General features: G+C 37.2%; 2 protein-coding genes across 2 annotated transcripts; one reads left to right on the top strand and one right to left on the bottom strand.

Annotated features, from left to right (window-relative positions):
• Positions 1-84: 84 nt before the first annotated feature.
• Positions 85-950, top strand: LOC148690631 (uncharacterized). Its single transcript, XM_088685298.1, has one exon. It carries the CDS (start codon positions 153-155, stop codon positions 684-686), a length of 534 nt encoding a protein of 177 aa, XP_088541424.1. The 5' UTR covers positions 85-152; the 3' UTR covers positions 687-950.
• A 3,986-nt stretch (positions 951-4,936) lies between these two features.
• Positions 4,937-5,651, bottom strand: LOC148690630 (uncharacterized). The gene has a single exon (XM_088686802.1). The coding sequence runs from the start codon at positions 5,606-5,608 to the stop codon at positions 5,120-5,122; it is 489 nt and encodes a 162-aa protein (XP_088542928.1). The 5' UTR covers positions 5,609-5,651; the 3' UTR covers positions 4,937-5,119.
• Between the last annotated feature and the right edge of the window lie 16,171 nt (positions 5,652-21,822).

The following is a 21,822-nucleotide window of genomic DNA, read 5'->3' as shown; positions in this document are numbered from 1 at the left end:
GTATAGTATGTGCTGGCGACTTTACATGGTCTCCCCCATATTCTTGTATAAAAACCCAAAGATAGTTTCGTACTCTTCGCAACAACAAAGAACATTTTAAGACATTTGCCTTTCAACTCCTCAAAGCTTTTACTTTCATCACAAGTTCAACCATGGCTTACCCCAAGATTTTCTTCCTTCTGTTTTCAGTGGGGGTGCTATCACTTTCAAGCGTCCATATGAGCCAAGCAGCTCGCCACCTTTTGGACACGCCGGCAGCTCCACCTCCAGCATTCATCGTCCCTACAATCCCATCTCTCCCGAAGACCACAATGCCGCCATTGCCTTCAATGCCAACTCTGCCAAAAACCACATTGCCTCCGTTGCCTTCATTGCCAACACAGCCCAAGGCAACCTTGCCACCACCCCTGCCCTCAACCCCATTGCCTACACTTCCAACCGTCCCAACTCTGCCAAAGGCCACATTGCCACCATTGCCTTCTACCCAATTGCCTACTCTTCCTCCTCCAATGCCAAGCTCTCAAATTTCATCTTTGCCAAAATCACCATTGCCTACTCTTCCCACAACTCTACCGCCATTGCCAGCCAATCCACTGCCTTCAATTCCCACAACAATCCCTTCAATCCCTACTATTCCATCAACAATTCCAAGCATTCCATTTCTCTCCCCACCCCCATCAAATTAAACCACTGGAGATAATCGTATATAACCGCCATGGTTCTCCTTGATTACTACACTACTACTATCATGATCTCTTAGTTCTGTTGTATGGTGCCTTATTAATTATGTTATTGTGTCAGAGATCTTGTGTGGATGTTTTTTTTTTTTTTTTTTTTTTTTTTGCCCTTTTAGTTTTTGGGTTTTACATATTCTGGATATCTATATTGTTGTGTTTGGATTTGTATTTTCTTGATTATACTATATTACAAGATCTGTAGAATTTATCTTACCATATGATCTTAGTTCGTAATCTTTATGATCAAGCGAGCCACTAAATTATGAAACCGAAGAGGTAGCTGAAAAAAAAATGGAGATGATAAAAAGAGTCTGGAAAGTTATAATAAATATGGAACTGGGAAAAGTGGTATTATATGATATCTTCCTACCATAACTTACGAACCTGAATTAGTATTTTTTTTTTTTTTTTTTTTTTTTACATGAAACTGTTAATAAGTCAAATAAAAAATGACATAAATCATTTTTCTTCTTCTGCACATCATCATCATCTTTATTTTTGTCTATCAACTCTCTTATTTTATATGATCAAAATGCTGGAGAAAAAGGAGATGTAAAAATCATTTCACAATGCAAAAGGAAAGAAAAAGAAAGTTGGAGCAGTATTTTGGTAAGGATAATTGACCTAGCATGATAAAGAAAAGATATCAAACGATAACCTTAATTATAAGAAAGTTTTAATGAAACACTTTTGGTATTGTTCACTTTTAACGAAAATGACATTCTTACTCTAAAAAGTCACTCTTGGTACTATTTACTTGCAACAGTTTTTTGTTCTTTTGATTAAAACTCAAAGTTTTCAAACTTTTTTCATTAGTTTTCCCTAATTATAAAACAAGTAATTTGGAATTCACTAAAGAATGAGAAAAACCTCAAAGTTTATTGATTGAAAATACGAAGGATAACAAATCCTAGTACCCAAAAGATGGTTTATATAATGTCTCTTAGCCCTTGACTTTCTAAGAGTTCAAACAGCAAAAGAATTACACAATACAAAATATCATAACATGTCCTAAAAACTTAAAATACTGATAAAACAGAGTAAAAGATAGAATTCAGACGGAAAAGCCCATATCACAACAAAGAGGTAAGCCAAATTTGCAAAGCATTCTTCCTGCTGCAGGATTTGCGTCTTTCAATTTGATCTTCGATCTACTTAGCCAAATAATTGTCATCAAGAATGGAGACGTCATTTTGGGAAGCAGAGGGAACAGTAGCACTCGTTAGCTTGCTTCAAAACAATTAATATTAATAATTCTATATTTGCACACAAAATTAACACATTTGATAACACTCTCTTAGAATGGGACCTACCATTGTATGTGGAACATGCTTGTATTAGATATAGTGCACCAGCAAGTGTGAGTTTGTGTCTAAAAACGCTTTTTAACAATCAAAGGCGCTTTTAAATCATAGAATTTCTTCTAATTACATGATCGAGCACTTGGATTGTGACTAAAAGTTTCAAATTGTTATTAACAAACTAATCCCTAACCCAAACACTTAATAGAAAAAAGTGTTTCTTACAAAAACAATCTTAAACTGTTTACTGATATCTTATAAGCAAGGGGAAATTACAATTTTGTCTGCGTAGTTTAGGTCATCTTTCAAAAGGGTGTTCAAGATCCAATCTATTCCGTCCAAACCGATCAATCCAGTTCTAATTATGAGCATTGAAAATCAAATAAATTATGAAAAAAAAAATTATATTATTGGCAAAACTATGTTTAATATTATGAAAATAAAGCATTAATTTTTAGCATTTAAATGTTGAAGAAAAAATCAATAGGGGAAACAAGAGTACTTTTTATAGGTATCGGGTATAAAAGTCACGTGGTGTAACATTTCACATATCATAGAACGGAGAATTTGTGTACCAGGAACACAGCCTGGTACATCAAGTGTCATAATAAATGTGGTTGGAAAAATTTCTTTTCAAATATCCAACCACTTGTATAATGACACTTGATGTACCGAACTGTGTTCCCGACATGCTAAAAAATCTCTCTGTAGTGAATGATATGGTTGACGTGTCACACTTTAGAGTAAATTAATGAAAAGCAAATCAACGTGTTATAATTTGAGTGGAATAGCACCATCACGCAACCATGTTCTGGGTACATAAAAAATATAATGGTCAAAACAAGTGTGGGGAAAATACTTTCCCTATTTAAACGAATAGAGTTAAAAAAAAATATTTTTTTTGGTCAATGAATAGAGTTAGAATTGGAGTTCGGATCCTCTTTGTGAGGATCCCGGGAATCTGTGAATTGTGTTCTTTAATCTTATATCGTGCGGTCAAAAATCATTTTAAATATTTTTATCTAAAAATAAACATAAACAATACTTGATAAAAAATGACCACACGATATAGGATGAACAGACACGGTTCATGGATCCCCATGATCCTCACCAAAAGGATCCGGAGAGGATCCTGTTGGTTAGAACTGATCAATGTTCACTCGTGAAATGACACGGAAAGTTTGTCAATGTTAACATGAATTATCATACATAGTACAACAGAGAGATTGAGAAGATATGTGAAACCGAACAGAAAAAATCGTGAAAAGTAACAGCCTCGCGAGCACTCTTACACATGAATATACATACATACCACTCAGGAGATGCAAGAAATTAAATACCACTACAGTAGTAGAGAGCCATGACTATGATCAATATATCTAATCTCGAGTGGTTTAATTTAGTGATGGGATGAGGAATGGAATAATTGGAATTGTAGATGGAAGAGTGGGGATTGAAGACTGTTGTTGGCAAAGGAGGCCGAGTTGTGGGCAGAGTAGGCAATGCAGGTTTTGGCAAAGATGGGATTTGGGAGGTTGGGAATGGAGTTGGCAAGTGAGTGGAGGGCAATGGTGGCAATGTGGTATTTGGAAGAGTTGTGAAGGTTGGGACAGTTGGTAGAGTACCCAACGGGGTTGAGGGGAGGGGTGGCAATGTGGCCTTGGGAAATGTTGGTAGTGAAGGCAATGGAGGCAATATTGTAATTTTAGGCAGAGATAGAATTGTAGGCACCGCCAGCGCTGGGGGAGGAGCCGCTGCTGGTATGTTCAAAAGGTGGCGTGCGACTTGGCTCTTATTAATGCTTGAGAGTGACAACACCGCCGTCAAGGACAAAGAAGAAAAGCTTGGATAATGTCATGGTGGAGCTTAAGGAGCTGGTAATTAATGAACTAGACAAAGGGAGGCTGCAGATAGTTTGATAAGTTGTGGCTGGAGGAAGTGGGAAAAAACATTTGTTAGTTAACCACCCTAACTCATTCGGTTCCAAACTTCAAATCCAACCAAACACCAGCACAAATATCATGAGACCCGCATCTTGGTGTTGTTGGCATGGCAAAGAAAGTCCATTTCATGACTTGAGCAGCTGAGTGGTATGTCATGTGTCACACTATATTTTTATTTTTAAATGAAAGTAATTACCAAACGAGTTTTCAGTTTTCAAAAAGTTGAAAACTAAAAATTAAATAACAAAATGGTTATCAAACAACCTCGTAAAAAACATGTTCTAAAATTTCCTAAACTAAGCATGCTGAGATTGTACTTCCAACTCAGAAATCGAGATGATGTTAGATTTTTTTATAGAAAATTATCTAATGGGGACTCTAGAACTTAGCAAGAACTTGAACAAGGCATGAACAAGAAATTGAAAAGGCTAGAGTCAACAAAAATTTTGGCAGCCCTAGTCGCCTCTTCATTTGATCGTTACTGCTTCCTCCCCTCCATACATAAAGGTGCAAATAAGTTAAATATACCAATGTCTCATTTATTTTCTTCTGCTTCGTTTCTTTAGAACGACAAATTAGACTCCCCTACAAGCAAGTTGACGATATTGTCTCTTTGGAAAACAGTTTTTCCTTAATCTGTTGCTGAAAGTTTTATATACGTATAGGGGTGAAATTTGCCAATCTCAGAGTTATCATCCTCATCATTTTCAAATTAACCATATCATTGGCATTATCTAGTAACCTTTGCATTTTGGCCTCTCATCTATCTACTTGAGTTGTATAATCAATAAAACGATACTGCATGCACGTAGTCACTGACATGTTCATAAGCATTACATAGTTAAATCATAGCCAAATAATTGCTAAGTATTATTCATGAATCGTAATACAATGGTAACAATAATTCATAAAAACACACAACAATAGATATCAAGAAGATAGAACCCCAAAAAAATTGTGAAAAAAAAGAAGAAGAAAAAAAAGAAAGAAAAGATCCTCACAATCTCACAAAACGAGTTGGATATTAGCGCTAGTAAGCATGGAGATTGTAGAACCATCCAGTAGATCTAAGAAATTGGATAGTGGCACTAGTAAGCATGGAGAACCATGCATGGCATTGATATCTCAAGTGGTTTAATTAATTTGATGGGGGTGGGGAGAGGAATGGAATGGTCGGAATTGTTGATCGAATAGTGGGGTTTGAAGGGATTGTTGTTGGGAATGTTGGAAGTGGGTTGGCCGGCAATGGGGGTAGGGTTGTGGGGAGAGTAGGCAATGTTGATTTAGGCAAAGATGGGATTTGGGAGGTTGGGAATGGAGGCAGAGTGGTGGCCAATTGAGTAGAAGGCAATGGTGGCAATATAGCCTTTGGAAGCGTCGGGACAGTTGGTAGAGTAGGAAATGAGGTGGAGGGCAGGGGTGGCAAGGTAGCCTTGTGAAGTGTTGGTAGTGAGGGCAATGGAGGCAATGTAGTTTTGGGTAGAGATGGAATTGTAGGCACCGTCAATACTGGTGGTGGAGCTGCTGGTGTGTCTAATAGGTGGCGAGCTGCTTGGCTCATATGGGTGCTTGAGATCGATAACACCACGATCAAAGACAAGATGGAGAAAAGCTTGGGAATAGCCATGGTTGATTTAAATGAGCTTCTAGGCAAATTTCTTAATTAAAATGTTGTCTCTCGTTGTAAATAATGGAAAGTATCTGCTGGGATTTTATAGGGAAATGTGTGAAGACTATTAGGACTTGGGAAGCATGTTGTGCATGAGTTTGATGAGTTGTGGTTGGAGGAATTGACAAAAGGCAACAGTTGGTTCACCACACATTACTTAAATTGGTTCCAAATTCAAAATAAAACTAACTCAAAAAATGGCATAAGTTCACGCCAACCCAACTCATCTTTTAATTGGTAATCCACATTCCAATAGGCAATAGGCTGACTAACAAGGTTTGAACTCTAGGAAGCAGAAATTTCATTCAACTAGCTACATAATTAAGTAGGAAGTTCATGCTTGCAGGACTAATAAAGGAAGAACGGTCAGTATCAACACAAGCAAGTACACCTCTTGGTCATCATTTTGAGCATTACATAGCCTTGAAAAGGTACTCATTGACAATATGATTTGCTTGTTGACCGAACATAAATTAAGCGAGCTTGTATTTATATGGAGAAAATGTATCCCTCCCTTCCTACACCCAGTAAACTTAATTTTGACCTTCTACTATTTTTCTCCCCCAACAAATCGCAAATCAAGCTAATGCATCCATCTCTCTCAAATCTACACCATCAAGTAAATCAAGTAATTACTAATATCAATCCACACTTTGGTTCTGAGATAGAATTGTGATGAAATTGCTGATTTGAATGATCATTCACTAGTGGAAAAAACAACTTGCACGACGAAAAAAATTTTGTCACCTAACTAGCACTTGTGCGACGAAAACATAGATTGGTTGCGCAAAAATAGCAAGATACCCAAAAACAAAAAAAAAAAAAAAAAAAAAAAAACCTTTATGTGACGAAAATATTCGTCGCATAAGGATAATTAGTGCGATGAATACGTGTGTTCGTTGTTCAAGAAAAAGCAGGAAAAAAATTTTTCCGCCAAATGTTTCCGTGACGAATCTTTTCACATATTCGTCGCATAAAGTTTCACTAAAAATGGTCAAATGCCCATTAAATGCTCCCATTTAGTGCGCATTTTGCGCTACCTAAACTCCGAGCTCACCCAGCTGACTAATTTTTGATGGCCGATTTGGTTCCTAATTCAACGAAAAGTCGCGAGGGAGAAGGCTCTCGCGAAGGGAAAGGTAAAAAAGAAATTTATTGTTGAATTAGTTATCTTATATTTGATATGGTTGAAATTATTTTTTTAATAGTCTATTACTTTTAAAATTTTGCGGTAAAAAAAGAAATAAGGAAAGCTGTGTTGCGAATACAGAGGTACTGTCATAATCGATTGCCCTCCTTTGAAGAAAAAAGTAAGGCTGATGCGTACGCCAAACTTAGGTTTGATATGGGGGTTTGGTGCGGAACCAATGATCTACCGAGTTTAAGTCTTGAAAAATGGTGCCTGAGGAGTTGAAGAAGTCCAAGGTGGGGGAGTTATCGGTAAGTTTGTATTAAACAATGTATAAATATTTTTGTTAAAAAGTAGTATTTTTTAAATTACTAATTTATTTTTATTGGCACATTGGGATGTTGATGAAACCGATGAGAAGCAACAGAATTATCTGGATGACCTTTTCAAGATGCATTTCCGGTGGAGCGTACAGGAATTCCCAATGCCCCTGCTGATGCCTCGAAGGAGGAGGATAAATGAAGTATCTGTGAAAACTAGTTCATTTGAGCAACATCTATGCATGCAATTAACAATTGAAAGGCGGAATCATGCTTGTATGCACTCAAAAACAAAACTTTACCCATGAAATTCAAGACTTAGTAGTTGTGGTAAACCAAGACTCAACTTAAATCTTAAACAAAAGAGTTGAGAAACTTGTATACCTTTGAAGCACCTCTTTGCTTAGCAAAGGATATTCACCCATGTGAGGCCCTTCTTTGCTTAGTCTCCTTGCTCCTTGACTCCATGGATGCGGATGAAGGAACTTTGCTTCTTGGCTCCATGACTTCTTGGATGGATGAAGGAATGGATTCTCCAAGTTCCCAAAATAGGGAACCTTTAAGTCTCCACACCAAGGAGAGCATTGGGAAGAGATGAGTGACCTAGAGGAAGAAAGATTACTAGCTATTTTCCTCTAGGGTGGCCGGCCTCCTAAGAGAGGAGAGAGCTTTGTGTTCTCATCTTTTCTCTCTAGAAAACATGTTTTGAACTTTTGGCTATAAAGTCCTTTATATAGTCACTTCACTTAAGTGACAAAAAGAACCAAAACCCATTCATTTACAATATGGCTGGCCTTCTAAAGGCTTTTTGGGCTGTTTGGGCCCTTTTGAGTCTTTAGTCATTAAGTTGTCATACAACTTAAGTTAATGGGCTTGGCAGTTCTAAGCCCAATGGGCCTTGAGGTCCATTGATTACTCAAAAGCTAAAACGAACTTATTTGGTTGATTAATTAACATATCAATTAATCCTAGCCATAAATAATTAAACCATTAATTATCCTTGCACATCTCTGTTGTTTCTTTAATCTCTACCTTACACAGTGTACGATCCATTAGGTTCATTTTAGCGAGGCAGTGGGCAATTAGAACTCTTCAAATCAATTATGAATTAAAACATACTTTCAATTCTCCCTTTAGTGATTATACACCTTTAGGGCTTCCACAAATCATAAGTGACACCTAGCAGTATATCATGACTACCCAAGCTAATCAGAAGAGGTGGAGAACCTATTTAGTTTAGGATTACAATGCAATACAGTTTTTCTCTAATACAATACTCATGACCACATTGTTTGGTTTGATAGTTTATTTATGTCTACTATCCAATGTGATTCTTTTACTTATATGATTACCTTGAATGTGATTTGGAACGACTTCCTAAATCTCATTCATATTATGGCCAAAGATTCCTAATCATATCATAGAGTATTCTCCCTCAAACGGTTTAAATGTCAGAGATCCCTTGTTGTGCATTCACTTACCTCCATGGCTAAGTGACTTAACCCCAACTATGTCGTGGACACCCTTTGACGGAGTAACTTTGACACAGTCAAAGATCAAGGACCTAACCACAAGACAACTATGATGCCTCAGGTCAAAGGACTACTTTACATTATCCCAACCATGAGTTCTCATGTGACATGAGTATGAGAACTCCTCATTGATCCTATTCAGTGGACTCATTCTCTATTGAGCACCTACATGTTTTTCTTGGTGTCATTCACACCAAAGACTCGAGACCAGTCACTTTCCCTAAGAGAAGACATAGCACATACTGATCTTAACGAACTGTCAATGCTCAATTGGCAATCCTATGATCAGGAACGTTTAAAATATGTATATGAAAGAGAATGGTCTCATGAATCTAACTTCTTTAGATCACATTCTCCCAATTACATATTCCTTGGACTTTTTGTTTAAGTATATAACATTTATATGAGACAGTTTTAAATAATAATCTTTGCCCTTTATATTAAACTAGATTAGTTTAACATGTGAAATGTCCGTAAAGTATCATCATATGATTGGCTTTAGGCACATTTCCAACAGAGGATTGAAGTTTATTTGTATTTTTTTATGAAATAAGATATATTTGGACATTATATTTGACTTTATTTAATAAATTTATGTTATATGGATGACTATTAATATTTACATTAGCTATAATATGTATTTGGGTTAATAAATTAGTTTTATTAATTAGTTTGGTAATGTTTAATTAGGTTTGAATTTTTTATTTAGATTAAAAAAAAATTTTACATTAGTTAAAAAGAAAACGGAAAAAATGAATAAAATTTTAAAAATATGCATGTTGTGCGATGAAGTATTCGTCTTGCAACTTGTTTACATTAATTAATTATAAAGAAAGCGAAAAAAAAAAAATATTTAGACTTGCACGACGAATATATAGGTTCATCGCACAAATGTACTTTGAGCGATGAACACTATATTCGGCACGCAAAATGATTCATGCAAAAGTAATCTTTATAATATAACTTTCACTGTAGTGGTAGAAGCTGCAGTAAAACTGCAGAATCCGCCTCTATACCTCCTCTCCTTTGTTTTTCTTCAACCTAGCATCCGTCACTTTCATTTTCTCTCAATTTCATCATCTAATACTCCCTCCATCTTATTCACTAGGTTCATCGAGCAATCTCAGTATGTCTGGTAAGCCCTTTTTATTTTTTAATTTAAAAGTATTAATGTCAATTCATACTAACGCCATGTGTAGTATCCCACATCGCCCGTGAGGGCTTGGTCTTTGGGCCTTATATGTCCATGCCTGCATGTACCTTTCAGTGAGGCCTTTTGGAGCTGCGGCTTGCAAAGACAAAACCGTGCGGTAGCCCTGCTGTCTGCGACCTAGTCCAGGGCAGGGAATGCCAAAGCGGACAATATCGCTGCGAGGGAAGGCGGGATGTGACAATTTGGTATCAGAGCCAGACTCACGGTTGTGGTGTGCCGACGAGGACGTCGGGCTCCCTAAGGGGGGTGGATTGTAGTATCCCACATCGCCCGTGAGGGCTTGGTCTTTGGGCCTTATATGTCCATGCCTACATGTACCTTTCAGTGAGGCCTTTTGGAGCTGCAGCTTGCAAAGACAAAACCGTGCGGTAGCCCTGCTGTCTGCGACCTAGTCCAGGGCAGGGAATGCCAAAGCGGACAATATCGCTGCGAGGGAAGGCGGGATGTGATACCATGAAATTCGTTTTCTGTAGGGATATTGTATGTGATTAGCGATTGGTGCAGAACGATTTGGAAGGTATTTTCTTCGTTATATTTTAAAAATATATATATAATTAATTAAATTATGTTGAAATTATGTTATCTTTATATTATGTTGTGAAATTACATTTATATTATGTTGTTAAATTTGCACGTGACGTAAAATATGTGTTGTGAGATATGGAGTTAATTGTAATTAACTTCGTACATAATTTTTTTTAGTAAAACTTAGTTTCCCGTTTGAGGATTAGTTGGATTTTGAGCATGGATGCGAAAGCATGACTGCAGTCCAATTGATTCTTGAATTGTCCCATTATTTGGAAAGTTTGGGAATGCACAGTTATGGCGTGTAGTTTATGGTTCAAGGATTAGGTTTCGGTCGGGGGGATTTTTGGTGTCATCTCTGTACGTTCTTCAGGTGGCACATCGGTATTTCATATCTAGGTCATCTATCTGAAGAACTGTACAGAGATGCTACCGAAATTCCTCCATGTCGAAATCTAATCTAATGTAGCCATAAATTACGTGACATAACTTTGCATTCCCAAATGGCATAGGGCCCTTACATGTAACTTTGCATTCCCAAATGGATTCCCAAATGGCATAGGGCCCTTACACGTAACTTTGCATTCCCGAATGGCATAGGGCCCTTACCGGAGGCATAAGGTGACAATATCATGATGAAGTTGTTTTGATTGTTGTATTGTTATTGTGGTTGCAGGAATTATGGACAAAACGTGGATACATAACCCCGAACAGATGCATGGACGAATACTTAGATGGAATCGAAGATTTTATTAACTTTGCACGTATACATAACCTGAGTGCAACTAGAATCCGATGTCCTTGTAAGAGGTGTAACAACACGTTAAGGTACACAATTGAAAATGTTCGATTTCATTTAGTAAGGAATGGAATGGTAAAGACCTATAATACTTGGAACCATCATGGGGAACAATTAGACAATGCTTCGTCTTCAAACGCCATAAGAGTAGGCAATGTTGAACCTAATGTGAATCATAATGAACAAGTCATGGATGTTTTAAATGATTATTTTCCATTTGCATGGACAAACACCAATTAGAAGGGGGAAGATGATGTGCCCACACCAATGGACAGTGCAGAATTCGAAAAATATGAAAAACTATTAAAAAATGCCAACCAAGAGTTGTACCCAAGGTGCAAAGGCTTTTCGGTTCTCACGGCCATTGTGGAACTAATGCATGAAAAAATAAAGTATCGTATGTCAAACCAGTGTTTTGATTACTTTTTGGGGCTTTTCAAGAGAACGTTACCAAAGGACAATTGTTTGCTGAAAGACCATAGAAACGCGCAAAAGGTGTTGAATGGTCTCGGATTAGGTTATGAAAAATTTCATGCTTGCAAAAACAATTGTATAGCATTGGATAAATGCCCTATATGCAATAAGTCGAGGTTCAAAATGACATCTCATAATAGAATGACTAAGATCCCATAAAAAGTCATGTGTTATCTACCTTTGAAACCTAGGTTGCAGCGATTGTATATGTCGACGCATACTAGCACCGACATGAGATGACATAAGGAAAAACAATTAGATGATGATGTGATGAGGCATCCTGCAGATGAGGAGGCATGGAAAGAGTTCGATCGAACATTCCCCAAGTTTGCTGCTGATCCCCGGAATGTTAGATTGGGACTTTCCACTGACGGATTCAATATGTTCGGGGTTCTAAACCAACACCGTAGCACTTGCCCGATTTTCGTATTTCCATATAATTTGCCGCCTTGGAAATGCATGAAAAAAGAATACATAATAATGACTCTTTTGATAACTGAGGATTCTGTAAGTCAATCAATGTTTACTTAAGGTCGTTGGTTGATGAGATAAAGGATTTATGGATAAACGGTGCGCACACATACGATAAGTGTATTAGGAAGATGTTCACTTTGCAGGCAGCAATTATGTGGACCGTGAACGATTTTTCCGCATATGCAATGGTTTCTGGGTGGAGCACTAGGGGTTATATGGCATGCCCTGTGTGCAAGGATGATGTAACATTTGGTTGGAACATTGGAAAAGTTTGTTACCTTGATTATCAGAGATGGTTGTCATAGGACCACGAGTGGTGGGAAAAGGATAAAGAGTTCGACGGGAAAACAGAGCCTCGCCTCAGACCTAGAAAATGGTCTGGTGATCAAATTTTGAAACAGCTTAACTGTTTGGATTTTACTCCGTTCGAGAAAATAGTGAGTAGGACCAGACTTCCTACACATATGAATTGGACGCATAAGTCTTTTTTTTTTCTTTTTTTTTTTTTTTTGAGCTACCATATTGGTCGAAACTAAAATTGAGACACAACCTTGACATTATGCATGTTGAAAAAAATGTATTTGACATATTTGTGGGCACCATTCTAGATATCGAGGGCAAGACAAAGGACACGATCAAAGCTCGTCTTGATTTGGAACAATTGGGAATACGGAAGGGTTTATGGATTAATAGGGATAGTGATAAAGCCAAAAAGGATCTTGCATTTTTTTTTTCATGGAACCGAATAGCAAAAAAGAGCTTTTAAAGTTTTTATTGTCTGTAAAGTTTCCCAATAGGTATGCATCTAATATCGCACATTGCATGAATGTTGACGAGGGTCAATTTACTGGACTAAAGAGCCATGACTGCCATGTAGTTAGTGAAGCCAATCATGTTGTTGTCCAAATTTTTTTTCCCAACTAAAGTTAAGTTGCAAAAGATGGATGTTAATTACTTGCACAACATTGTCCAAGTCCTATGCAAGTTTGAGATGATATTTCCTCCAACTTTCTTCACAAGTATGATCCACGTTATGGTTCAATTGCCGAAAGAGGCATTGTTCACTGATCTTGTCAACTATCGCTAGATGTATCCAATAGAAAGGTATATAATCCTCATCATTTGTTTATTCATCATTAATTGACGCTTACTAATTTGTATCGTATCGTTTTATTTTGGCAGGCTTCTCAGGGAGTTGAAAAAAAGTGTATGTAGCAGGGCGAAGCCCAAAGGATCAATTATAGAGGCTTTGGTAGCATATGAATCGCTTCCAATTTGTGAAATGTATTTAAAAGATGTGGAGACGATTTTCAATTATCCTCAGCGCAATAATGACGAGGGTGTGAGAAAGGAGAAACTTTATGTTTTTGCCCAAAATGCATGATCATTTGGAGATCCTATAGAAGCGAGTCATTTTCCAAAAAATGAAATGGAGGTAGCACATTGGTTCTTACTGAACAATTGTGATGAGACAATGGCATACCTAGATGTGCATGAAGAGATGGTGAAGCGAGAACATCCATCACATTTGTATGCCAAGAAACGCTGTGAATTGTTTCCACATTGGTTTCTCGAATATGTAAGTTATAAGTGTTTTGTATTTGACACATATATTGTAGTATTTAATTTTTTCAAACTAATAGGTGTATGTTTTTGTATAATGTTGGGTGAATCAATTGAAAGCATCGAATTCCCTTACTTACAGTGAAGAGTTATATAACTTGGCGTTCGGATTGATTCACGTTGAATTTTTCTCAGGTTGCCATGTTAACAACGTCAAGTTTTGGGGGCTGTACGAGATGACAAGTTGTGTACACAAAACAGCGGTGTCCATGTCCCAGGTGGAGGCAAAAGTACAGACATTGATTTCTATGGCAAACTAATTGCTTTACAAAAACCAGTGCCAAGTGATCATGTTTAAGTGTTGATTGTTTGATACAAACCCAAATATGCAGGGAAATGTTAAAATCGACCATAGCTTACTATATGTGAACACTAACATAACTTGGTATGATGGCAACCCTTACATTTTAGCAAACATGGCAAAATAGATTTTGTATCCAGATGACCCTAAAGCCATGAGAGGTTGGAAAGTTGTTGAAAAGATGGATAAGAGGAATGTGTATGATATACCAAAAAAAGACCCTACTGATGACGACATCAACAACATCGCTAACCAACATTTAGAATCTTCAATGCAAAATGATGCGGAAACACTCCGAGATACAAATCTTATCCAAGAATCGTTTCGGATACAAGGAGTGGCTTCAATCGAAATACTGATTCAGTCAATTACAATTGACCCTGGTAATCTTACGCGATACGATGTTGTAGTGGGCCCGAACAACGACGGTGACATACCTATTGATGATGAGGAATGGGAGACTAAAAATGATGATAATGACGATAGTGAAAGTTATTATAGTTCGGATGAAGAATAATGCAATTTATTTGTGACTTGCCTTGTAAAACACATTAAATGATATTATTTGTAATTTATTTATCTTATGTTACAAATAAATTGCTTATATTTGAATAAATTTAAATTAAATAAAATAATTTTCAGAGACTTGCACAACAAAGGAAAATATATTCGTCGCACAAAGAACATTTGCGCGACGAATACCCTCTTGTTCATTGTGCAAAGCTCTGAAAATTAGGCGGCCTCGATTTCCAGGGCGGGCACCCAAAAAAATTCACGAAGTTTTGAATTTTTTGCGCGACAATACTTGTATCTTCGTCACGCAAGAATGTCGGGATTTAAAATTGCCAAACACCCTTTTCCCCTTATTTCTTCCTCTTTTTCCCAACGCTGCAAACTCTCTCACTCAACCTTTCTCCCCTTTCTCCCTCCGACAGCCCTCACTTCTTCCTCTTCGACAGCCCTCTCTCTCACTCAATCTCTGTCACCTTCTCTCACTCTCTCTTCGTCTCTCTTTCGGGAATACACTCTCTCTTCGAGGTAATTTTTCAATTTACTTAACTCTAGTCTTATACTTGTAATTAGGGTTCTATGAAAAAGTAATTGTAGGATTATTTCTTAATTTCAAATTAGGGTTAGGAATTTGTAATTTTATGATTTAGTATTTTTTGGAATTAGGGTTCTAGAAAATTTTAGGAATTAGGGTTGATAATGGTACCCAGGGCTGCTGGGAGGTTTTACCACTTTGTAATTTTAAGAATTAGGGTTCATTAGTCGCACAAAAAAGATGGATGTCTATGAGGATGTTGCTAAAAATATCATGAATTTATGTTAAACAAAAGCTTATTTTAGGAATTAGGGTTCTAGAAAATTTTAAGAATTAGTAATTTTAGGAATTAGGTTTCTGTGAGTTGATAAATTATTGATTTTGTTCACGCATATATGGTATTGGTGACTTAATTGTATACCATTCATTTCCCAAAACAGTAAGGATTGTGATATTTGAATATTGTTAATAAGGCTAAACTGATTTTATGCTTGATTTCAGATTTAGGGATTTAGTTAATTTTAACAGTATATGGTTTAATTGCTTGATTTATGTATACTTAATGATTTTTTTTTTTCTAAGTGTGCAAATGTCGCATCTTATTAGAAGTCGTAAGGCGGTGATAACTACACCCCGTTCGATTCCCTCACCACCTACTTCAGCCGCCATGCTCCTGTGGAAATGGACCTGAGGCCAGTTAATATGGTTGATCTGGTTGATTCAGTTGATTCTCGAATCTCCTAGGCACCGGTGTCATTGACCTCTTCAGTGGCACTACCTATTAGCGCAAGCATGCTCACCGCTGCCCCCGCACGCCCGACACGACATCACCATCCATTATTGATGCCTCGGGGTCACAACAAGGTAAAGTTAAATAACTCCCTTTAATTTCTTGTGAATTTAGTTATTCACATATTAAGTTCAATCAAAATTGTTACATATTGCAATTGTGTGTTTGGTCCAAATTTGGCTTATTCAACTGTTGTGATTGTTGTTGGATATCATATAATATTCGTTACAATGTCTAGGGTTTGGGAAATGTTATAATTTTAAGGGAGGTTCTAGAGAAATTTTGGTAGAATTTGTAGTGTTTGTTTGACTTTTTTTTTTTTTTTTTCAATAAAGAAAAATACTCGGGGACCTGGTCACCAGTTGAAAACGACTAAGGTCACCCGGGTGAACAACGAATGTATCATGATTCGATACAACGACCGGTATCGAATTGTACCAACGGCGGAGCAGCATAGCACATTGGCCCACGACATTAGTCACGTCGTTCAGACCTATTGTCCTATGCGATGGAAGTCTTGGAAGGCGATGCTGGACGAGGTGAGGACGAATGTGCGCGATTATTTGTCCGTAAGTATCTAAACTTTTTATTGCTTTTCCTTTAAAGTTTATATATTTATATTAATTAATGTATTTAATTAATTTGTTACATTGCAGACGAACTACAGTTTCGACGACATCAACGACAATATGTTGGCGTATGTCAACAGGCTCTTCACTGAACAGTACAAGCAGTGGAAGAGCGACCTGCACCAATATTTTGAGACATTTGATAATCTGCAAGTTGCTCTTGAGAAGTGTTTCCCAAAGGAGTTTGAGGATCGGAAAGAAAATTGGGTGTGGCTCTGCAATCATTTTTAGGAGCTCGCCTATGTGGTACGTATTTTATATTAAGTCTAAAAGTATTATACGTTTCTTACTAATATTTATTGATTTTTTATATATATTTCATTTAAATTACAACTAATATGTTTCATTTTTGTATAACAGAAGAAGGCGAAAGCCAACAAGATCAATCTGGAGAAGAAGACTTTTCTTCACCATTTGGGTTCAAGGCATTTCTCATATAGGATGAAGGTGTGGCGGCAGGTATTAATAATATTTTTCATATTCAATTTTTAATACATCAATAATATTATTTTTTTTTCATACTAACATTTTTCTTATCTTGTTCTATTCATGGGGGTTCAAAATTCCCAGAGATCGATGTATTAGTAAACTTTTATGTTCGACCCAAGGATGAGTTGACTGAGTCTCTTAACATAAGTATTCTTTAATTGTAATTACTATCTTACGCATTCAAGTATCATGGTTATTATTTCAATGTTATTATTAATATTTCATGTTATATTACACAAGCAACGATGATGGAGAAGAGGCAATCAATTCTTCAGGAGACCACCTCCCAGCTTCCTCCCGACACTCTGATCGAGTCTGTGGATCCCTCTGATGATGCGGGGTTTCAGATCCTTACAGACACCTTGGATCAGACTCTCGATCTGAGGCTGGGGACGTATTGTAGGGGGATGGGGAATGCCCAGCGATGCCTCGAAATCGAAAGGCAACGTGACAGCTTTGATAGAAGAGGCAGCCGGCCTTAGGAGTAAGCTCACCTCGTATAAAAGCTAAATGTCACTAATCGTAAAGGTCCTCAGTGAGTCCCGCATTCGCCTCCTGGATATTCGTACCTCGTCGACGTCTAAGCCCCTCCAACTTGAGCATGCCTAGAACTCCGCCCCTTAGACCTCTGAGCCCGTCCTCATCCCCGAGACCTTCTTGCCCCAAGGTTTCCAACCGCCTGCAAACGAGGACCCTGGAGATTATTCCACCTTCTTTTCTTAGTTTTCTACTCCCTTACTTTTTAAACTTTTTCCTTGTACGTATTTTTTTTATTCTAAATAAATTATTTTTCTCTTCATTACATTGTTTTATTGCAATTTAATTTCATTATTATATTACAAAACTAAAACCAGAACAAAAAATAAATTTAAAAATATATATTTTATTTTTTGCATGACGAATACCTTCGTCATGCATAATTTTTTGAGACTATTCCGTTTTTATGGCACAAGAATAACATGTTGTCATGCAAAGTTCTTAGAGATGAAGATTAGTCATCCCATGTATGTATCCTGACGACTGCTACTCGTATCCTAGAATTTTGTGCGATAAAGATCTTCGTTCCTAAAAATTTGGTACGATGAAGATGAAACCGTTGCACTTTCATCTCCGCGACCACTGTGTTTATTCGTCGCACAAAGTCTTTTTTCACGATCTTCACACAACGGATTTTGCGCTACGAAGTTTTTGTCGTTTTGACATTTGTGCGATGGGGATAAGCTTTGCATGACCAATTCAAGTTCGTCGCACTAAATGTTAAATGTAGTACTGATTCAACATTTAGGGTCGAAAAAATTTGAAACTTTTTTTTAGTTTTGGATTGAAAAAACATGGACGGTCATTCAAATTGTTTGGCCTCGGTGCACCAAATGTTCTTGAGACGTTCAATAGAGCGCTGCTGAACATCATCCAAAGCAGTGTTGTTCGACTGTTGACTACAGAACCTTCCTATATATGTGTACTGGTGATGGTTTGCGAAACACAGTATGAAACCACAAACTTTTAAGATAACTAAACAAAAGATAAGCGAAGCTTGAAAATTTCGCTCGCATACCTTATTTGGATCTCTCTAAACGTTTTTTGTGGTCATCTATTTTTCAAAATTTTATATCAATGCCCAAAGTGCAAGGTGGAATCCTGGAAGAGGTTCGGTTAGTGTTTAAGGGTTTGAATACTTTGAATAGATGAGTGTCAATTTTTCTCTTCTGCTCTTGGTTTATCTGTTCTCTCTTGGGTCCCTCGATACTCTTTCTTCTTTTGGTTTTCATGCTCCTTGGTCTATTTGCTCTCCAAAAATTCATATTGCACTCTCTCATAATATAAACTGTAAAAATAAAGAAGGGCCTGGTTCGGATAAAGAATCTACTTGTCTCTCATTTATGATTAAAGTATCTTTATTGTACAAATATCATAATCAGAATTGTTCATTCTTTTTATTATCCTTTAAATATCTGTTGACCCTAAAAACTACCAAGCCTACATGGCGTACAGGCCGAATAATTAATAAGCAAACTACGTCCTTTGGTTGCGTTCGGGGCTCGCCAACTCATCGGCCAAGTTCAGCCAGGGAGTAAAATATGTTGAAGTGGTGTTGGGCGCACTGTTAACTTCTTAATCTCGCAATTGCGGCCGAGGAAGGAACATGTCTCGACCTTCGGGTTCTAGAGCCTGAAGGCAAGGTTGCTAGTTCTACGAAGTTCAATTTCAAATTCGGCTTTCAATGTGCCAAATGTAGTAACCTGGTAACACCTCATTTCACCGAAAAGGCTGATGAGACGACCTCTACCAACAAAGACTTGAAAATCCTTGTTGGCCAGGACTTGGATAAATAACCAGTCAGTCTTAAAGCAGTGCCGTCTATCCAAACTGAAGGTCCTCCTCGGTCGGCTGATTTTATGAGTCTAGTGCTGTTTATCCAAACTGAAGATGTTGCTGGTTGCTTTCACAGTGTTGTCTATCCAAACTGAAGATGTGTTGGCGAGAAGAATGGGCAAGAGGAAAAAATCTCAAGGTTGTGGAGAAGTTTTGTGCAGGATAATTTGTGTGTTGATTTGGAGGGGCGTCCTCTATTGCAGAGCACTTGTATTTATAGCATTCATATTCTCTGCTTGGCACAACTTGATAATTTTGCAAAGTCCAACTGCAACTCAAACTCGTGGAAAGAAAATTGATCCGTGTGAGAGGGTTATCCTTTAGACTGCTATCTGTGCATTCTCAAACAAAACAAAAGCCTATCAAGGTTTATCACATCATCATCAAAACTCTATCAGTAACCTTGCTTTATCCCATTAAGACTCCTAATGCAACTATAAAGCCTTCTTTTTCCATGATGTCTGTCCAGGTGCAACCATACATGCAAAGTAAATTACAATTTAATTGCGATATCAGCTAATCACTTGAGATACCATTTTCCACCAAATACCACTTTGTATCAGTAGTCCTAATGATGCATGACTCACGTGGCCAAAGCAATACCACAAAAGAAAAACATATTCTCCAGTGTCCTATTTTGCATGCCTACTCTTTGTGCTCTAGATGACATTTAGATAATTTTAATATCTCGTTTAAGAGATAAATATATGATTTAAAAATCATAATTTTATCCTTTAAATAATAATTAAATATTATCTTAGCAAATCCAACAGTTTAAAATTCACTCATTCAACAGCCTTGAATGCCTACGCCTGTATTGTAAAATCGGGTCCAAATATTGTCTTCCAATTTCCTTGAGCTTCGACTTGCTCAGTCGAATGGTTGAGGAAATTAAAGTTTTAAAGCTGGGTCGCAAAACTTTTAAATTCATTTTTCGACTTTGGTTCTTCAAGCTTCTCGGTCAAAAAGGACAAGACCGAAAAAATAATATCACTGAGCTTGGTAAAAGAACAAATAACCCTCGGTCATCGAATTCATATCCTAAGCAATGCATCAAACTATCATAACTTTCTCGGCCTGGTGCAATTAGAAAATTTCTTGGACCAAGTGACTAGCTCTCTAGTCACCACTTCGCAAAGCTGATCGGCGCCAGTTGTAAGAGTTGAAAATAGTGATGGAAAATAATGATCAATAGTCTGAGGTAACCCAGCCTAATCCTGCAGTTCAACTCAAGAAGTGTGATCAAATTAACTTATGCATGCTCACAGCAGTTAAGTATATCAGCTTCCACCAGCACGATATCATCAATCATGATGACAACATCCCATGCAATTCAATGATGAAATCTAAGCCCCGGAGGAAATCGCAGAATTAGTTATTGTAATTTAGGCCTTGAATCGAGTTGACTGTAGGACAAAAAATTAAAATTCGAATAACTGATATCCACAGTGAACATTCAAGATTGAGATTGACGCCACCGAATGGTCTGACACCACCGAACTCGGCACATCTCTGTCCAACACCAAAACTCTATGTGCATACTGTGTGTCGGCAAGCCCAAAAGTCAAAGAGGACATATACATATGAACATATATTATCTTGGCCCTCCAACCGAATGAGAAATTACTTTTTCCTCTCAACAAGTGCAGCCATTCGCAAAGACCCAATAATCAAGTTTCCAAACGTGTAGGACTCGGCTGAACGTAATTTTGAAGATGAGTAACATGATCATTATGGCCGAATACCAACCAACAAACCTCACCTCATTGAGATTCAAGGTCGTGTAGACCCACCAAATGAGAAATCCAACTCCATCGAATTTCTCTTCCTGACTCTCGACCTTTGAAATCCACCACCTTGCTTCACTTACCCTCGGCCTAAACGACCGAAAGTTTTTTTTTTTTTTTTTTTTGTTTTAGTTTTGAACGAGGTCAAGATGTTCGTTGCCCCTCTTATTTTCATATACATCATTGGCTCAAACAACCAGACGGATAAGAATATATATATATATATATATATATATATATATATATAAAATAAAATTATATAAAAAAATAAAAACTGAAATCTAACATACAGGAATAATAGTGGCCGATCCATGAGAAGGAGGAGGCCAACAATGTTTTATTCCTAGTTAAGATCTTTTCATATTAAAATTCTCAATTTGATTTCGCTTTAGGCCGAATAAAGAATAATCTCCAAATACTTTTTGACTTGGCAAAATTTTTTTGAATCTCGGCCACCGAATGTGTTGAACAATTATCAAGCCTCTCAGGCATAATAATTTTGCCAATCTCGACTTTAACTCGAATAACTTAGCCAAACAAGATTGCTCCACATCGGTTTTATCGCCAATAACCATATCAACTGTCATGGTTTCGACGTCTAAGATCACGTCTCCAATTACCATATCAATTGATGTGGTTTTTCTGTCTGAAGCCGTGTATCGGCCTTGT

The sequence above is a fragment of the Pyrus communis genome, chromosome 15 (genome assembly GCF_041283825.1).
Source record: "Pyrus communis isolate YQ-2024b chromosome 15, ASM4128382v1, whole genome shotgun sequence".
In the NCBI taxonomy this organism is placed as follows: Eukaryota; Viridiplantae; Streptophyta; class Magnoliopsida; order Rosales; family Rosaceae; genus Pyrus; species Pyrus communis.
Note: the sequence above shows the minus strand (reverse complement) of the source record. Positions and strands in the feature narration are given on the sequence as shown.